General features: G+C 37.1%; 1 protein-coding gene across 2 annotated transcripts in view; it reads right to left on the bottom strand.

Annotated features, from left to right (window-relative positions):
* Positions 1–417: 417 nt before the first annotated feature.
* slc8a3 (solute carrier family 8 member 3) overlaps positions 418–18,026 on the bottom strand; it is a 33,966-nt gene continuing 16,357 nt past the window's right edge. Inside the window, exons 3-7 of one of the 2 annotated variants that reach the window (XM_056761300.1) lie at positions 12,737–12,843; positions 6,791–6,915; positions 6,382–6,481; positions 5,135–5,407; positions 418–4,888 (exon numbers count right to left, since the gene is read on the bottom strand). In XM_056761300.1, the coding sequence (XP_056617278.1) occupies positions 4,512–4,888; positions 5,135–5,407; positions 6,382–6,481; positions 6,791–6,915; positions 12,737–12,843 (982 nt within the window). In that variant the 3' untranslated portion in view covers positions 418–4,511. The remainder of the gene's footprint in view (positions 4,889–5,134; positions 5,408–6,381; positions 6,482–6,790; positions 6,916–12,736; positions 12,844–18,026) is intronic. The other variant, XM_056761301.1, reaches the window with a different exon arrangement.

The raw sequence follows: 18,026 nt of genomic DNA, 5'->3' as shown, positions 1-18,026 counted from the left end.
TAAAGTTAGGTGGAAAAATATTTATATATTTATATATGGTAAATACGGTAAATATATTTTCAATCACGTCGAGAAACACTTCAGGAGAAAATGTTCTCATTGTGTGAATTGACTGCTGATAACCATTTGTTACCCCATAAACCATGGTTTTATTATAATTAAAGTATAGAAACTAATTTTTTGTAAATGATTATCATTTGTATCACCACAGTTTAACTGTAAATATCATGGTTAAACTATGTTTACAATATTAAACCCATGATAAATATGGTTTTGCTACAAAACACAAGACTTTTGTAAACCCAGGTACACTCATCACACAACATTTATCACAGCTGATATCGGAGGGATTTTTCAAATATATATATTTTATTTTTCTGTTGATCAAAAGAATTCAAAATAAATAAATCAGCGGACATAAATTAATTAAATTAAGGTCAATTTCATGCATAATTCCCTGAAAATAAAACATGACTTCCTTTGTGTCTGTGTGTGTGTGAGAGAGAAAAGTAAAAAACAAAGTCAGAAAGAAAACAACAATAGATGAACGTAATCGCCATCTGCTTCATCGTCAGGCTGAAGAGGAGTGTTCGTGTGTGCGTGAGAAAGAGAGTCTGACCCCTGATACATCCGTGAGACTTTAGTGACTTGAGTTATAAGTGACATCATCTGAAATCTCTTTTAAAACCAGTTCACCTGCATCTAAACAGCTGGAAGTGTTAGTCGGCAGTAGAAAAGCTCAAAGCTGGTGGGAAGGGGGCGGGCAGCTGTCCGCCATGCTCAACCATCTCACCACACCTATTTAAAAACAGGCCTCGCCAGGCAGCAGCACTCCTAAGCTAAAATGTGTGTGCGAGTTGACCCAAGCAGAAACAAGAATGATGCACTGTTGCACCACTAGTTCCAAGATACACTTAGTCCAGCGCAAGTGACTGTTCGTAAGCTGAAAGTGTTTTTTGGACAATGAGGTTGATAATACTGCTACCAAAAACAATATCAAAGATACACACAAACACTCTTGGCAATGCATGTAAGCACGTAATGCACGTAAGCACCACTGAATTCATTATTAGATGTGATGTAGATTCACGTCTCATGCAGAACGCATTCCACCACACAAACTGGCAGAAAACGGCTGAATGCTGTGCAATTGCATACTGATATTTATCTCCAAGAAACATACAGTGGGGTCGAAAAGCTTGAGGCCACTAGTTAAAACACTTTTATTTAAAACAAACGATGTAGTGACCTAGAAATACTGATTCTTAATATTTTTTTATTTGACATCACAGTATTTCGATGTGGACTACTGAACTTTTGAACTCCACTGTCTCTGTATTGTGTCTCCTGCCAACTAGTGGTTACACAGAACAGCTTATGTGTGTGAATTAAAAAGCATTTGTACAGCTAAAACACACTTCAGCTTCTGTACAAAGAGAAAGAGAGATGTCATGTGATGTGTGGATTTAGCAGTGCCATATGTACGCAAAAAGCAAATACATGAAAATATATTAACTATGTGTGTGTTTCTGTGTCATTAGCAAGTGGTTCTTGTATGTTTTAAACCATTGCAGCAAAACACAAGCATGAACCTTGAGTAGGAAGCACTTAGTCAGCTCAAGCAACGGTTGTGGATACATCTGTATTTGGTTGGAGAACATTATCAAAAGCTCTCATTCTCTCTCAAATACACACACAGCTGCACATGAATGTAAACATATTAAAATTAATTACATGTTCGCTGCAGGTGCAGTTCAACTTTAATTCTGGTGAACAGTATACAACTGATTTGGCCTCTATTTTTTGAAGAGGTGATAAATATTTATTGTAACACACACCAGCATATACCCACACGCACATTTACACACAAAATGTGCCAGTTCTATTAACATAAAGGTGGAGAGGACCTGTAGCCCCCCAGTGGCCCAGAGAACCACTGCAGCTTCAGGGAGGCAGCCTATGGTTCTGTTCTTTGGTTCTGGGCTCTGCGTGTTATTGGCCATCCTAACCAATTATTTTTTTCTGACATCACTTCCCCTGATAATGCAGAAACCCCACCCGCATCGTCCTGTTCAGCTCACCACAGCAAAAATAGGCACAAAAACTCTTTAGTCAGTCGGACAAATTGATGACCACTCCTAAATAAGCTGACGCGTTGCACCTCATTCCAAAACCATTTCTCTTCGGACAAAATCTTTCTACTGCTCCCTGAAACTCAAAAACTCTCCTCCACTGGTTGAACAAAATCACAGAAGACTCTTTAGTTGTTCGTCAGCTTGTTCCATTTCAAGGCCTGTAAACAGGGTTGAAAATTTATGTTTGGCCAAACCTGCATTATTTAGCCTTTTTCTCCTTGCGTATTAGTATGAAACAATGCAAGTCATTGTGTCACTCGCAGTATAATATAAATATAAAATAGTCCAATTTCTGTCTTTTAGCAAAACTGTACCAGTCACATAAACATAAATGAAAGCTTGTTCACACCAAGGACGATAATGTTAAAAAAAACGTTAACCGTTCAATTCAAATGTAATAAATAAAATGATCAGAGCCTATACTTAACAGAGCAACGTTTGTTTTTAGCTAACAGACAAAGATAACATTTTAAGGGCTCACACATTTAAAATGTCAAACTACATTGCAAGATCTTAAAGAAACGTAAGTTATAGTCTGTTGGTAAATATGCCATCATAATTATCGCTCTTGATGTGAACGTGCCTTAAGACACAATGTGATTTTGTTCCTCGTAGCTTCAGTTTAGCCTGGATGTGAGGAATATTTCATGTGTGTCATCATACACGTTCTAGATAAAATGCTTTTTAGAAAACTAGCATCCAAGATCAACTTTTGGTGGTAAATTTTCCATTGACATGAAAGTTGCTCAAAGATTCACAAACTGTGAAAGATACTTTCGTTAGTACATAATTTCTATGTCGGTGCTAATGTCCATGTCTAAATATTAGGGCTGTCAAACGATTAATCGTAATGAATCGCATCCAGAATAAAGGTTTTTGTTAACATATGTCTGTGTACTGTGCATATTCATTTTGTATTTTTTTTGTATATATTTAAGAACAATTTAAAAATGAACAAACATTTATATTTAATTTCAATTATTGGTAAATATGAATAAATAAATCTAAATATTTCCTAAATGTGTATATGTATGTTTTTGTGTTTATAAATACAAACTTCATATGCACAGTATACAGACATATATTATGTAAACACAAACCTTTATTTTTGGATGCAACTAATTACGATTAATCGTTTGACAGCCCAACTAAATATTATTCTTTTTTATATAGCCAAGTATTATGTTGCGTTACCACTTGCGAGTCAACACCTTAATTTTCCCGTCATGTCTTCTCATTTGTAATTTAAGATCCAGCTTGTAAACATTACAAACCACACTGAATCAAAGGCCCCACTGAATAAAACTCACCACCAACATCACTGACACTTCTAACACTGTTTAGATGCACATGTAGGGAACTCTTGGTATAATGGCTATGTAATTCTATACTGGAGGACTCTCTGGGTGAGGTGGGTCTATGTAGGAAAACTCTTTGGGGTGCTTTATGTTTCCTTAATTACACCGAAAGACTAAAACACTAATAGATTAAAAACAACATGTTATAGCAGACGCAATGTGATATCCTCCACGGTGTTATCAGAAAATACACAAGTGATTTGTTTGGATGTGAGTGTAGCACTTCCAAACGCAAAAAGGCCTCTTTTTTCCTCGTAGCCCCTTTTTTTCTTGCGCTCTGCCCTCTGAAGTCCCTAAATAATAACACTTGGCAGGAAATACACAAAAGTACAGAAAATATATGGAAGCAGATTATATCCATACAGGAATATCAGGGAGAAAATGCAGTGTTCAGCCATTGTTCATGTTCAACTCTCCATTTATCCAAGCTTGCCTTCTGCTACTCTCCATCGCTGGAACATTGGCCTGACGATGCAAGCTGGGAGCTCTGTGTCAGTTCTTACTGTACCAAACTAAACAACGAAAAAATAAATAAACTTTATGGGTCCTTCAAATGTCACTCGATAACAAATTTCACGTAGTTATATATATCATGTTTCTCTTGAAATATTATTTCTTATCCTGGAAGCAGATCTGAAAATAGTCCTTTGAATCCTTTTTTCTTTTTGTTGTTTTTTGTGTCTTTTTTTCCCAAAATACTTCATTAGAAAAAAGTCATTCTCAGCATGTGTTGAGAAAAATATAGACTGTGAAAAGCTCAGACTCCAGGTTAAGACTGTCCCACCCCTAAGGGAGCTCAGATCGAATGCTTTATATTCTTTCAATTATCCTCAGGATGAAGAGATCTGAATGACCAATCTTCTCTTCCTCCGTACCACAATTTGTTTACTGATAAAACCGTAGCAACCTTTTGAATCAGTCCGTAGCTTTTATTCTGTTGTTTGAGCTTAAGTTTGCTTGTGTCCATCTCTCTCTCCATTTCCCCCAAACCCTTCCTAGCCCGCCCCAACCCTTCTCTTCAGAAGCCCTCTATATGACAGTAAGCCTCCAGACTGGAAAAGAGGATGTAGAGAAACCACAGGCTGAAGAAAAAGAGCGAGGTGAGGATGCGGTGCCCGCGCGGGCCCCCCAGCTCTCCGCCGATGTGAGGCCTACGCCTATACAGCAGGACGCTCACCGCCAAGAAGGCAAAGATGGTGTAGAGAGTGACAGAAAATGCCAGGGAACCTGCCTGCACCTCAAACGCACGACCCTGCATGTGCCAGTAGATGGCGGCCACCGACCACGCCACCCCGATTCCCAGGAAAACGTTCACTGCGTTGCTACCGGTCACGTTACCGATGGATGCGTCTGCGTATGTGTCCTGCACAGCTGCAACTTTACTGGCAAAAGTATCTTAAATGAGAGAGAGAGAAAAAATTAAGCACTTGTAAGGTTGGTAAACTGAATGTGTTTTGGAGATGACAACAAACCCGCTTTGTTTCTTATTTTTAAGTTGAATAGATCAAAAACAGGTGAAGGACAATAGGGTAGAAAACAAACATAAACATCTAAATTATGGCAGAAAGTATAAAAACTCAACAAAAACTATGAGTTGATGTATTTAAAACAATAAACTGGCAAATAAAAGCATACACTCACCGGGGACAGATGTTCCCAAGGCTACAAACACCACAGCAGTGACAGAGTCCTTCAGGCCAATAGTGCAGCCAAAATGACTGGCCAGGTCCCCAATCACAGCCGTCAAAAGACCGATGATGATTATGGAAACAAAAAAACATGCCCAACCATTCCAGTAGTCCGTGGGCGGGACACAGGCGAACAGAACCTTCCAGAACACAGTCAGGAAGTGCATGACATAGTCAAAACAAGATGGCAGCCGCTCTTCTCCTCCCTCATCCTCTTCCTCATCTCCTGATATAAGCGAAAGAGGGATGGAAAGAAACAAAAAAAGTGGGAAGAGCAAGACATAAAGAAGATCGGAAGATAAAATAAATAATTTTAGTATTGCTTATCACCCAGATTAAACAACTGAACAAAGCCAGCTTTACAACTTTTGGACTTTTGGACAATGCTCAAAATTTTAACAGCAGAAAGCAATGTGATGTAACACGGTATTATAAGCTGATAAATGTTATTAAAAAGTTTATTAAGAAAAGTTATCACATCTAAAAAGACAATTCAGAGAATATACAGCTCAATTTATAAATGAAATTTAGCTGAATCATTAACGCAAGCACTTAAACAAAATATAATATAAATTTTAGCTTTTAAACCCTAGAGAACATTGGTCTGGTTTACTTTCATTGTAAGTATGTTGCTGAAACCATGGTTCCTGTTTGTGGTAATAAACGTGACCCATCAGGTTTTGTCAATATTACAGAGTAAATTTAAATATATTACTTTTTACTACACCTTAGTGTACACTACACCTTTACAGAACACAAAAGAAGATATTTTAAAGAATGTTCGTAACCGAATATCGGTACCCATTCACTTCTACTGTTTGAACATAAAACCAATGCAAGTCAATGGGTACTGCCGTTGTTCCGCTACCAACATTCTTCAAAATTTCTTCTTTTGTGTTCTGTAGAAGAAAGTCATACAGGTTTGAAATAAAAAAAAAGGATATGATCAAAGGAAATGATGACAGAATTTACAGTTTTGGATAAACTATCACTTTTAGTGGAATTTCTGATTTGGTGATAAACCAAACACTTTCTTTTCTACATTTGGGATGTTGTGTAGATTTTGTGTAGTGTTGAGCTCAATAGTGATTTATTTAGTTTTGCAGTGTATGGTATTTTATTATTGTTTTAGCTAGCATGTTGAACCGATGTATTCAGTGATCAGTTTAGTTCTCGGTGTTGTTTGGTGTTGGTAATCACCTGCACTGACAGTTATAGCCTCCATGAATTGTTCTCTCCAGGAATTTGTGCCCACGACCAAAGCCAAGTTAGTCTTCTTAATAAGCTTATCTACTGTACTCTACAGCAAACACACAGGAAAACAATTTATTATAACACTAAAATGAAGTGTAAAAGTCTTTAAATAACACCTAAAGGCTGGAATACACTACAGATTCAAAAATAAAATATACATCATACATGTTTGCACGTTTGCATAGAACGTGTTTTGAACGTTTGCATAGAAAACAATACATGATAAAATCTGCAGACTGGTGCAGACTTTCTGCAACAGCTCCAGACTGAAAATATAAAATCTGAGCAAAAGTCTTGTAGTGTATTCCAGCCATAAGACTGCAGTGACGTTAGATGTCTGTCTTATAACCGGCACCTTAAACTCATATGACTCCTCGATGATGATCTCTATCTTTGGATGCTCGCCCAATACAGGCTTCCCCATCTCTGCTATTCTTCTTGCTTCCTCTTCCTCAGATGACAACTTCCTTTCAGGTATATCTGAATAAGATCAAGAAAGACAGAGATTGGAGTGAGGGCGTTGTATTCGTGCAAAAATTTTAAACAAAAAATAAAAGAAAACATCAATCCAAGACAAGCAAGAATGAGCAAAGAGCAAAGTTGAATTTACACTAACACTCCATGCATTCTGTAATAATTTGTGCATTCGAGATCAATGCATAAGGAAATTATTTTTGTCGGTTTTAAAAGGGCTTTGTAGTTTATTTCTATAATGAAAGTAATTATTTTGAATATTTCTAGAAGTGATCATATAATTTCATATGAATTCATTATATGAAATAGTTTTGTAAAATCATTCTTGATCAATTCAATATAATAATGTTAAAGCGGAGGTAACATGCTATTTCATGCATTCTGACTTGTAATCAACATGAACTTATAGTGAATCAATATGATGATGCATTGTGTGCTCGTGCTGTAGTTCCAACCCCCTGCAAGCCTCCAGGAGCTCGTCTTTTCCCGGAAATAATAGCAAAGCTGTTTCTGTCTTTTATAAATTTGATCAAACGAAATACTCTTCGAAGATACAAAATATGCATTACTACTGTATAGGTACCTCATCTTTAAGAATGTTTTTATGAATGAGTACAGAGGTTTGTTTTGCTCGTATTTCATGAAGAAAGCCAAATATCACAATTTAGTGAGTTTTAAAACAGGAAAGGTATACATGCAAACCCTGCAAAAAAAATTTGGTCAGACTGTAGACTCATATTGTTCAAAACCCATATGTTGTTATGCGCATGGTTTAAAAAGGCTAAGAATATTCCTCACAAGTCATACGAAATGCTAATACTATGGCTCTTTAAGGTGTGTAACACCTATAGTCCTATATATTCTTATTGTATATAAACTGTATTTCCTTCAAAAATCTTTGTTTTCCACAGAAAAATAACATCATATTGGTTTAGAACAAAGTAATTAAAGGTAGAATTAAGTTTTTTGGGTCAATTTGTATTGTTTGAGTAAATTGTCAAGTGTAAATTAGGCCGTAGAACAACAGCTCAACAGATTAATTTACACACACACACCACCACCACACCAACACACAAAAAAACCTACAATCCAAAGCAAACTGTGCACTTTATACCACATACAAAACCTAGAGACACACCTGTACACTCAAACTTACCGTCAGCTAATAACAGAGCTAGGTGTGGAGAAGAAAAAATGAAATGACATGAAGAAAACATGATAAGACACCAAAGACAGATAAATGTGGAGGGAGTTCACAAAGCAGTGAGATGTTGGACAGAATTTATTTACTCAGATAACACGAATGAAAATATTCTCAGCCAGCGGCATTTCATCACCCTACCCAGAGTTTCCGAGCCGGACAGATGCGACAGGTGTGACCGTGCAGATGTGATCAGATGTGATAGTGTAGCTACTCCAGAACCCTTTTAGCATGTGGTTGCCCATAGCAACAAGAGTGTCGTGGTGGTATTTTAAAAGCGATAGAACAAAGATGTGCTAAGCCCTAAAAACAGGGCTGATTATTTACACGGTGAGTGTGGATGACGCACAGAGACGTTCGATTGCTGTAGCAACAGTCAAGGATTCTTTATAAACAGCCACACATGACACAAACACACATTTGGCACGACTTTCCATTGACTTTTATTGTTTTATGCTGGACTTCAGCATTTGAATAAAATATCATTAAATATATTTATTAGATGCAAACACATACTTGTGTGTGTGTGTGTCAGAACAAGGCTTTAATAGTGTAGTAATTAGTGTGGCAATGACAGAGTTTTCTTTTGCTAGGGATGAATGAGATGGTGAACAAAGAAGCTTTGATTAAGTGTGCGTGCGTGTTGCGAAGAAAATACAGAGCCATAATGAGAAGCTGGATTTGTAAATAAGAAGCCCATAATTTACGCTTGAATGTATCTGTGAGTAGTGTGAAGGAGTCTGATGCAGATTATTAACCTGTTAATTGTGACGTATTGACAGCTCCGTGCTTTTCAACCTGTCTTCATGATAACACACATACAAGATGTGACAAATTGACAAAGAAACAAATTTAATCTGAACGACATCTATTTTCTACATATTGTGACATTTTCTCTCACTATTCTAAGCTCCAAATCCAACAGCTAAATGTAAATCTATTGCACATCAGCAACAGTGCTGATGGTGCCCTGGCAACGGTTTCCAGACTGCTCTCTGCTTATTGCGTTCTGCATGAGGTAATGGAATTGTGGGATGGGGGTGTCGATACTCAGACAAACACTTCCTTGTCGTTGGCTTGTTCACAGCTGTTTTCTATTTTGTAAACACATCTGTAAAGATAGTGATCACTCTCTGAAACATACATACATATGAGGGAGGTCATATTTTAGTGAGCTTTGGCAATCGTGTAATTCACTATCCAGTTCTGATCTCTCTTTGCACATGTCTCACCTGTTTCCTCATGTGTCTCAACCATCTCCAGCCTGTCTCTTTCTCCTCACCCGTCTTATACTTCAACCGTCTCATCCCTCCTTCATAACGGTGTCTACCGCTATACATGGATGATAAGAGAATTCCTCGCCAAAGTAAGCGTCTCCCTATTTAGACGCATAAAGTGTGGAATGTTGCTTTAGATCCTACGACTGCTCTGACATATTCTGCAGCGACAGCACAACATCAGCGGTTTTAAAGTTGTGTTCTGATGCATCTGAGATGATGTATCTCCTATTACAGGCTTGGTTTCAAAAGCTCCTTCAACACATGTGACACCATGTTTTATCTGTCTGCACATAGGCTGCTGCTATACGGTGATGTTTAACTCCTACTGTCTGCTTATTGACAGATTAGTAACTGTTTACATTTACATTTACATTTAGTCATTTGGCAGACGCTTTTATCCAAAGCGACTTACAGTGCACTTGTTTAATGTTTCAAAGTTGTTGTTTGTTCTATGGCTAAATATGGCAGTCATCAATTTATACTGTAAATGCAAATAAGAGGACACAAAATCCTTCACAGATAAGACAAACCCACAATGCATTGCAACAAGCTTGGAGAAAAAAAGAAAAAGATTACCCGGGATAGCTGCCAGGCTATAAAAATGTTGATTAGTAATACATGTTTATTTCATTAAATACTGAGAAAATAATAGATAGAAATAGTTATTTAAAGAAATAGAATATAAAAAGCCCATATCATGGTGCTTTATATTTCTGAATTTAAGTTTCATGTCTATTCATTTCACAGCGCCGGTTTTCAGAGGTGGAGAATCCTCAAATACATTTTTAAGTAACAAAAAAAACTTCACCGCAGTATGAAGTATATGTCATAATTTTTACTCAAATCATTAAAAATCTAGTATTTTCTTACTTTTACTCAAAGAAAATTTTGGGGAAAAAAGTAAGCATAAGTATTTTTAAGTATTAAAGGTCCAGTGTATTAAATTTAGCAGCTTGTAGTGGTGGGGTTGCAAATTGGAACCAATGGCTTACTCCACCCCTCCCTCTTCCCTTTCGATGCACTACAGTAGCTGACATAGACAAGGCCGTCGCTAGTGGGGTGGAAGGTGGTGGAAAAATCTGACATGGCATAAAAGGGAGAAAGGAATTCAGAGAATTGCTGTATCCTAGTCTATCAAGACATTCCTTAAAAGGTAGGGCTCAGTCATTCTTTATTTAACTATATATATATTATGCAGTGCCACATTGTTTTCATCAAACATTAAGACTTTAGAAACATTTAAGTGGTCTATTTATTTATTTACATGACTGCATTCTTTTCCATTTTTTATGTTAACTTCAGTTATTTGTTATCATACTGATTGAAAAGACTTTTATACAGTACTGCCGGTCATATCATCTGTTTTAATGTATTGTCTTTTATAAGGGTTGTTAAAGTTTTCATGCATTTATTAAAGTCAATGTTTCGTAAGTTCATATAACATTTATAAACATTTAACTTTTAAAAAAGTGTTTACAGCAACATTACATCTTCTGTTAGAAGTTGACAACGTCAAAGTGATATGATATAAAATGTCCCTCTATTAGTTGCAAGGCGGTGGGGGCCCACATCAATATTTTTTCAGGGGACCCAGAATTCTCTAGTTTCAGCCCTGGACAAAGAACTAAGATGTCGTCACGCTTTCTTCTTCGACAAAGAAGATTGCATATTTATGAAAAGCGATCTGTAGAGCAATTCGTCTGGTAGGACTATTGTAGAAACAACATGCCGAATTCCATGTAAAGGGACCCGTTGTGTATGTAGATAGAAATAGCTCATTCTGAGTTAATATAAACATTATGGCTCTATTATGTAAGGTAATACACCTCTGAAAACATAAGTATTATATTTTATTGGATTTCTGTCAATAGATCCTCTAAAAAATACACATAAAAAGTAAAAAATCCACAGGTATTTATGAAATGTAGTGGATTAAAGTATGATATATGCTTTATAATGTAGTAAAGTTTTTTAAAACAATTGAAAAGTACTTGACAGTAAAATACTAATATTTGAATATTGAATTTAATTTGTAAGTTAAGTCTCCTGCGCATTTTGTCCTAATAGTTATGTTTGATGCTACATTCAAGTCGGTGTAGACAGTAGGTAGCTCACCTAAGTTTTAAACAGAGCTGGGTTTTTTGAGCTCAGGTAGTTTGAAAATAGTAAAAATAGATAGGCTGTTCTATGATGTCTATGTGAGATGAGAAGGCAAACAGAGAGGACCAGCTGTTCTTCATCTCTCATTCTTTCTGAAGGGTACAATACAAGGACAAGGACACATGCATACATGCAAACACACACACAGAAATTGTACCGCAGCGCTGTGGTGTGGGTGTTGGTAGCATTGAGTCTGCCTGATTTATGAAGGGATATTGAAAGACACACTTGACAATCTGAGGTTCCTACTGTGTGTGTGGTTGTACTCTTTAAGAACCTTCACTGGCGTTTAGGTCAATGTTTATAGAAACTCACTGAAAGAAGCCTGAAAAAAAGCACTGTGGTTCGTTCAGTTCCTCAAACAATTGTTTCAACACATTTGAGGAAGCTGTGCAACAGCTGCAAGACAAAAGTGAAATGTTGCCATTTTTAAAGCGTTACAAAAACATCAAAACATTTATTGTGTGAATCGTTGATGAATCAGTTTAAGACCTGTGACCTGCTTTCCTGTAGCTCAGTGGTAAGAGCATGGTGCTTACAACACCAAGGTCGTGGGTTCAATCCTAGTTCGATGCCTTAAATCTGGTTTAACTACTGCACATGCAATGGAAAATATCTTACAACCTACATGTTTTACATTATGTAACATCATTTTAATATAATTTAAAGTGGATTAAACATTAAATTGTGTTTACTACAGTAAATCCTGTATCACAACATCACTCACTGCCACCCGTGAAAACTCCATGAAAACAATGCAAAACAAAGAATAAAATGCATGAATAAAACTAAGGGTGATGGTCATATGACCACAAATCTGACCATTAACCACAAAATGTATACCTACCAATCACTGTACACTACGCACATTGTGTGTACATTTGCTGCTGTTTAGTTACACGATAATTGTGTGTCATTCTTTACACTATAGTATGTTCTAACACTTGTAAATGTGTAAATGTCTACAAGAAATGTCTAGTGTAAAGTATTGTGATTCTTTGTTACTTGTAATCTACATATCTGTCATACTGCCATCGGAACTACACCCAAGTTTTTCACCTACTGTTGAACTTGTGTATATGGTTGAGTGACAATAAAGGGATTTGATTTGATTGATAAATGACTGTAAATGAGATGAAATGACAAAGAGAAATAGACAACAATGTGTGAGTTTGTGTGTTTGTACCTTTCTGAAGGCTCATATCCACCATGCGTGGTTCTGCCAGCTCCAGGTAGAAGCTTTTGTTTTTTTCATATTCCTCATCATCAATAACTTTGACCTGAATGGTTTTACTGAAAAAAAGGAACAATGTCAGAGGTGATGGGTCAATATGCTGTCCTTAGGTCAGAGGTCAAACAGGTCATGCAAACACACTAAATCATCTTTTACAGATTTATTACAACAGATCGGTCATTGCACTGCAGGATTGGGGTATAGGAGTTTAAAGAACTCTGTAATTTACAGAGAAAGATATGAGAATCCATAGAAGGGGGAGCGGACCTAGACCATATAGGAGTTTTAATACCTGTTTAATGGTACGAGTAATTTATTGTTATATATATATATATATATAAACCCAAACCATGTCCATTCAACAGATGTCACAAATTTTAATAATCATGTCTCATATGCAGCTTCTCACTGCATGTGATTTAGACACGCTCACTTATATACATATAGTAGCTGTACACAGTTGATAATTTATTCCGTCACAACGATAAAGACGCAGTTTGAAACCAGATGGTGTGATTATGGGATCTATCAGGAGGGGCAAATTAGGCCCTGCAAACCAGACAAACCCTTAAATGAGGTTCAGGTAAATCAGACCCCCGGCCCCTGTGGACTGTTTGAATTTGCTCATTGCTCATCAATGCATCAGCAACATCCGGGTCTCTATCGAGCACTCTGTCACTTTTTCAATGTTCTCGGCATGTGTGTATTTATAACTCGGCATGTGATGGATGTTGACCTGGTTTCTCTGTGACTGTAAGTAACACCTGTTTCATATGTGTTTAAATGAGAGTTTTTGAGCGTGTGTGTTACTTGTTACAGCCCCTCCCATCATTCGGATCAGTTGCTCACAGTACAGCTGTCCTCAGACTCACACATCTCCTCTGGTTGCTCTAATATGTCTTTCAGTAAGACATACTAATGGTCTCATTCTGTTCTTCTCTGCCCTGTTTCTCTTCTATACCCAAATGTCCTCTCTCACTCTCCTTACTCACTCATTGAAAAACAGACATGGTTGGATGAACTGTATCAGAAACTACAAGATACTACTGAAAGAATGTAGGAAAGCAAACAGTTGTGGGGCACTGCTGCCTATCCTTGTAATTTTTTCTACTGTGGTAGTCAATGGTGGTCAAGAACTGTTTGGTTACAAGCATTCTTCAAAATATCTTCCTCTGTGTTCATCAGAACAAAGAAATATGTATACAGATTTGAAATTACTCAAGGATGTGTAAATGACGACAGAATTTAGATTTTTAGGTGAACTGTCCCTTTAAGTCATTATTTTAGTTCAAATAGGGAAACAATTGGTTTATGGTTCAGTCCCATTTCCCCTTTCCCAGTATGCACAGGGGCATGCATAATAAATACACTTACATTGTTTGACTGTTTGGCATATTTATTTACAATGCTACTGTTGATTTTGTCGTCATGTTTGGTAACTTCTTGTCTTGATACCAGTATAAATTTATTCCTCATCATCCTCATGTTTTTATGTGACAAGTATTGATGTGATGTTGTCTACCACATCTGTGATGTTTAAGACGATAAGAATTTCACATAGAATATGAGAAGAATCATACAATAGTAGCCTGTTAACTGTCATCTGTTTCATATACAGGACACCTAAGTTTGCGTCAATATTGTGCATGTAATTTCTAATCGAATCATGACAAACTATATATCATTGGAAAGTTCTAAGACTCTAGAATACAGATTTCTTTGGTGTTTTTTAAATAATTTATGTTGGGAGAGTAATTGACTTTTTTTTATACAGAGTGTGCTTTGACGTTTTGTCGTCCATTTGCGATCCGTATTTTTTAAAATGTATTTTTAATCAAAGAAAAACATAAACATACCTCTAATTAAATTTTTAAAGTGTGCTTTATTTTTGGCAATTATCAGCTACTTTTCTGTTTTCAAACGAGACTAACCGTAAGTTTGTATTCCAAAGAATTCATGAGTCCAACATGCGTTTTCAAGTGAAGGCTCAAATAGGGCTACGACAGTTTACAGGTTTTAACCTGAATCATGTAAATAAAAATAACATTTTTGAAAATACATGTAACATACAGCTTTAGAAATTCCCTAGGGGTTCTTTAATCTTAGTAGATAATGCTTACAATACTAGTGAATAAAGAAGAAACAAAGCAAATGTGACATAACTTTGCCTGAGCTACATTGTTCATTGAGGTGCAAAATAATGAGTGTATGTGTGCAGAACAATTAAAATTTGAGTAAAAAAGTTACTGCTCTTGTGGTGGCATCCCTCTCTTTAGCTTCTGGTATTTCTCTGACCTGCTCAAAGCTCCAATGACCCGACCCACTGTTGGGACTGACCGCAAATGGACCTAAACCTTGCACCTGCCCTCAGAATCTCAAATCCGAATCATGCAATACACACGTATGAGAATGCACATATTTAAAAGTTCGGTTTAGTTCACCCAAAATCAAGATGTAGTCATGATTTATTCTTCCTAGGTTTTGCCTCTAAATTGGATCCTCTACAGAGGATTTTGGGTGAATTATCCATTTAAAGCAAAGTGACCTTTATTTTATGTGGTGTTTCAAATCCAAAACGTGCGGCTGAATTCACAATTTAACTGTCAACCTCCATGTTTTTAGGTGAATGATAACCAACATCTGCAGTCTATGAGATTCATCAGTCTTCACTCCACCTCCATCACTCTTCATAACATAATCAAATCTCACAAAAATTGCACCGCCAACATATTCGCAGAGTTCAACAGGTTCCTTCCACTTACAAACACACCTGCTGTGAAACCTGTTGAAATGGAAATCTGAATTATTTTTAAAGACGCATGAAAACAGCAACACCACACAGTCACCCGAGAAGCCAAAACCACCACAAACATCAGTTCAAACTCAACAGTTTCTGTCATCATTGAGGATGTTTGAAGGCAAATCTAAAGACAGGCCTGAACATCTGACTAATGCTGCCTGATACTTCCACAGAAGACACTTTACATCAGATGAGATAGAAATTGCTTATGCAATGTACATACTAAATATTTTGCATCACATAATATACAGACAACAAAACTGACATTCATTTGCAAGGTTTGAAGCTGTTCACACAGATGTGATGTTAGCTTATAAAGATTCCATGTTACTGTTGTCCTAAACTGCTGTAACCACAATAAAAAATGAGCACTCAAAATCTGGCCACACACATTTCGTTATACATATTATACAGCAAATTCTAATAAAGTATATTAAACATTCTATTTAAACAGACAAACTGCTTGTCACCAGAATCCCAGTGTTAGATTCTCATAATGCTATATTCGTACAAATCGAAACCTTCAATATTTTGAGACACACTGAACTACTTTTCTGAAGAGTTTCAAAAGCACCTGCACAGTCTCATCAAGGGATCATCTAAAAATTACAGGCAAGTGTTTAAAAACATAAACATTATCACATATGTAACGATTTAAAATAGAGTAAAAAGAAGACATAAGAAGAGGACAGAAAGAAAAAAAAAGATATGAGGTACAAACATTTTTTTTGAAAGACACAACTCAACTATGGGCTTTGTTCAGAATGGAATAAGCCGACTAGTCTGCTGCGTTCTGCATTCTACACAGTATTTACTACGTTCGCTATAGCTTCAGGTTAATTGGTCCCACTGAACATAAAAGGTCAAGCTGAGCACTTGGCAATGTGGGATACTATATTCAATGCAGTGTGCTGGTTCTATCTGCACGTATCGTAAAATCTACTTGCTAGGGTATTCCATCCATACAGAAAATTCCTAAACCGTGCACAGTATACCGCACGCTATTTTAAAAATAGTATGTAGTATTCCATTCCAAACATAGCTATCGATTCAAAGTCATGTGGCCACAGTATGCATGTTTGTGTATGCTTTTAGATGCACAAATAAGGTGATACTGATCCAAAGTGTGTTTGTGAGGTGTTCTGTGTGTACTGGTCATGCTATCGCATCGTCTATATTCAGTAATTCTAAGCTACAGGCGCAGAGACACTCTTGAGCATCATTACTGCATCACAAAATATGCATTTTAGAAAACCTCTATCTCATCTGCCTACAACACACACACACACACACAAATGAAGAGTAAGGAGGAAATGAAAGAGAGAGATAGAGACAGAGAGAGAGAGAGAGAGAGGGTTTGTGTTCTCCCCAGTGTCACCCTGATTATATAAGAGACACGTGCTAAAAATAAACCCTGCAGTGAAAAGTGTGCATTTGCAGGAGTATACGCGTGTGTTTGTGCGAGCGCATACATGTCTGCACTGATGGGCAAATACACACACAACAAGAGATACACGTTCACAGACTAATTTGACTCAACAGAAACACACATGCACACACACAGTGCACGCACATGCCTGCAAGCTCGTGTTCTCTGTGGTTGCCAAGGAGACAAAGCTTCCTTTAGCTGAAAAGGAGCAAAGCTTTGGCTGCACACACACTTTCCAGCCTTTCCCGCTACTTTATCCTGTATTTCCTCACTCTCTCTTTCTCTCTTCCTGTACGCTCTTCTAGAGAGGCCGGTAAGAATGTGCGAGAGTTTCTACACGAGATAATTTAGTCTTGTTAACGTTGTTTCCTGGAGCTAACCTCAGGCGACTGTCCATTGGCGGCTATTAACAACAAACCGGAACCTCGTACCCCAGGGTAGTTAGCGCTAGAGGCGCTTAAAACGTGCTTAGCTAGCTGCTAGCCCTATGCTGAACCCCTTTTCTTTGAGACTTTGATGGGGCCATGTCTGTACTGAACTATAAGAGGCCAGACCATTACCCTCTGATTAACCTGCAACCCACAGGCCCCCGTCACCATGGGAACTGCTCATGGGATGGAGAGGGTGATGCTTGTGATACTTGACACATGTCTGGCTACGTGTTTAGAGCTGGGTGATATTCTAAATATTCACAATATAGTCGTACATACAGTTTATTTACAGACAAATTTTCATTCAATCCGGAATTCTAGTTGTATTCTGTCAATTCCAGTCCAGTGTCTGCTGAATTCAACAAAATCAAACCTCAGGAGTGACAAAGTCAGCGAACAGCAATGTGAAAGACTGACAGCATGACAAGACACAAGAAAAAATGGTGATAAAAATCAAGGTTATCACATAAAAGATTATGAACTTTCCCTAAAAAAATGCAGACATATTATTGTTGTGTTGATTAAAAGTGGATATGAACTTGTTTTCTTTGCAGTGTTTGAGGTCTGAAAAAATACAGGCAT

The sequence above is a fragment of the Triplophysa dalaica genome, chromosome 11 (assembly GCF_015846415.1).
Source record: "Triplophysa dalaica isolate WHDGS20190420 chromosome 11, ASM1584641v1, whole genome shotgun sequence".
Classification (NCBI taxonomy): Eukaryota; Metazoa; Chordata; class Actinopteri; order Cypriniformes; family Nemacheilidae; genus Triplophysa; species Triplophysa dalaica.
Note: the sequence above shows the minus strand (reverse complement) of the source record. Positions and strands in the feature narration are given on the sequence as shown.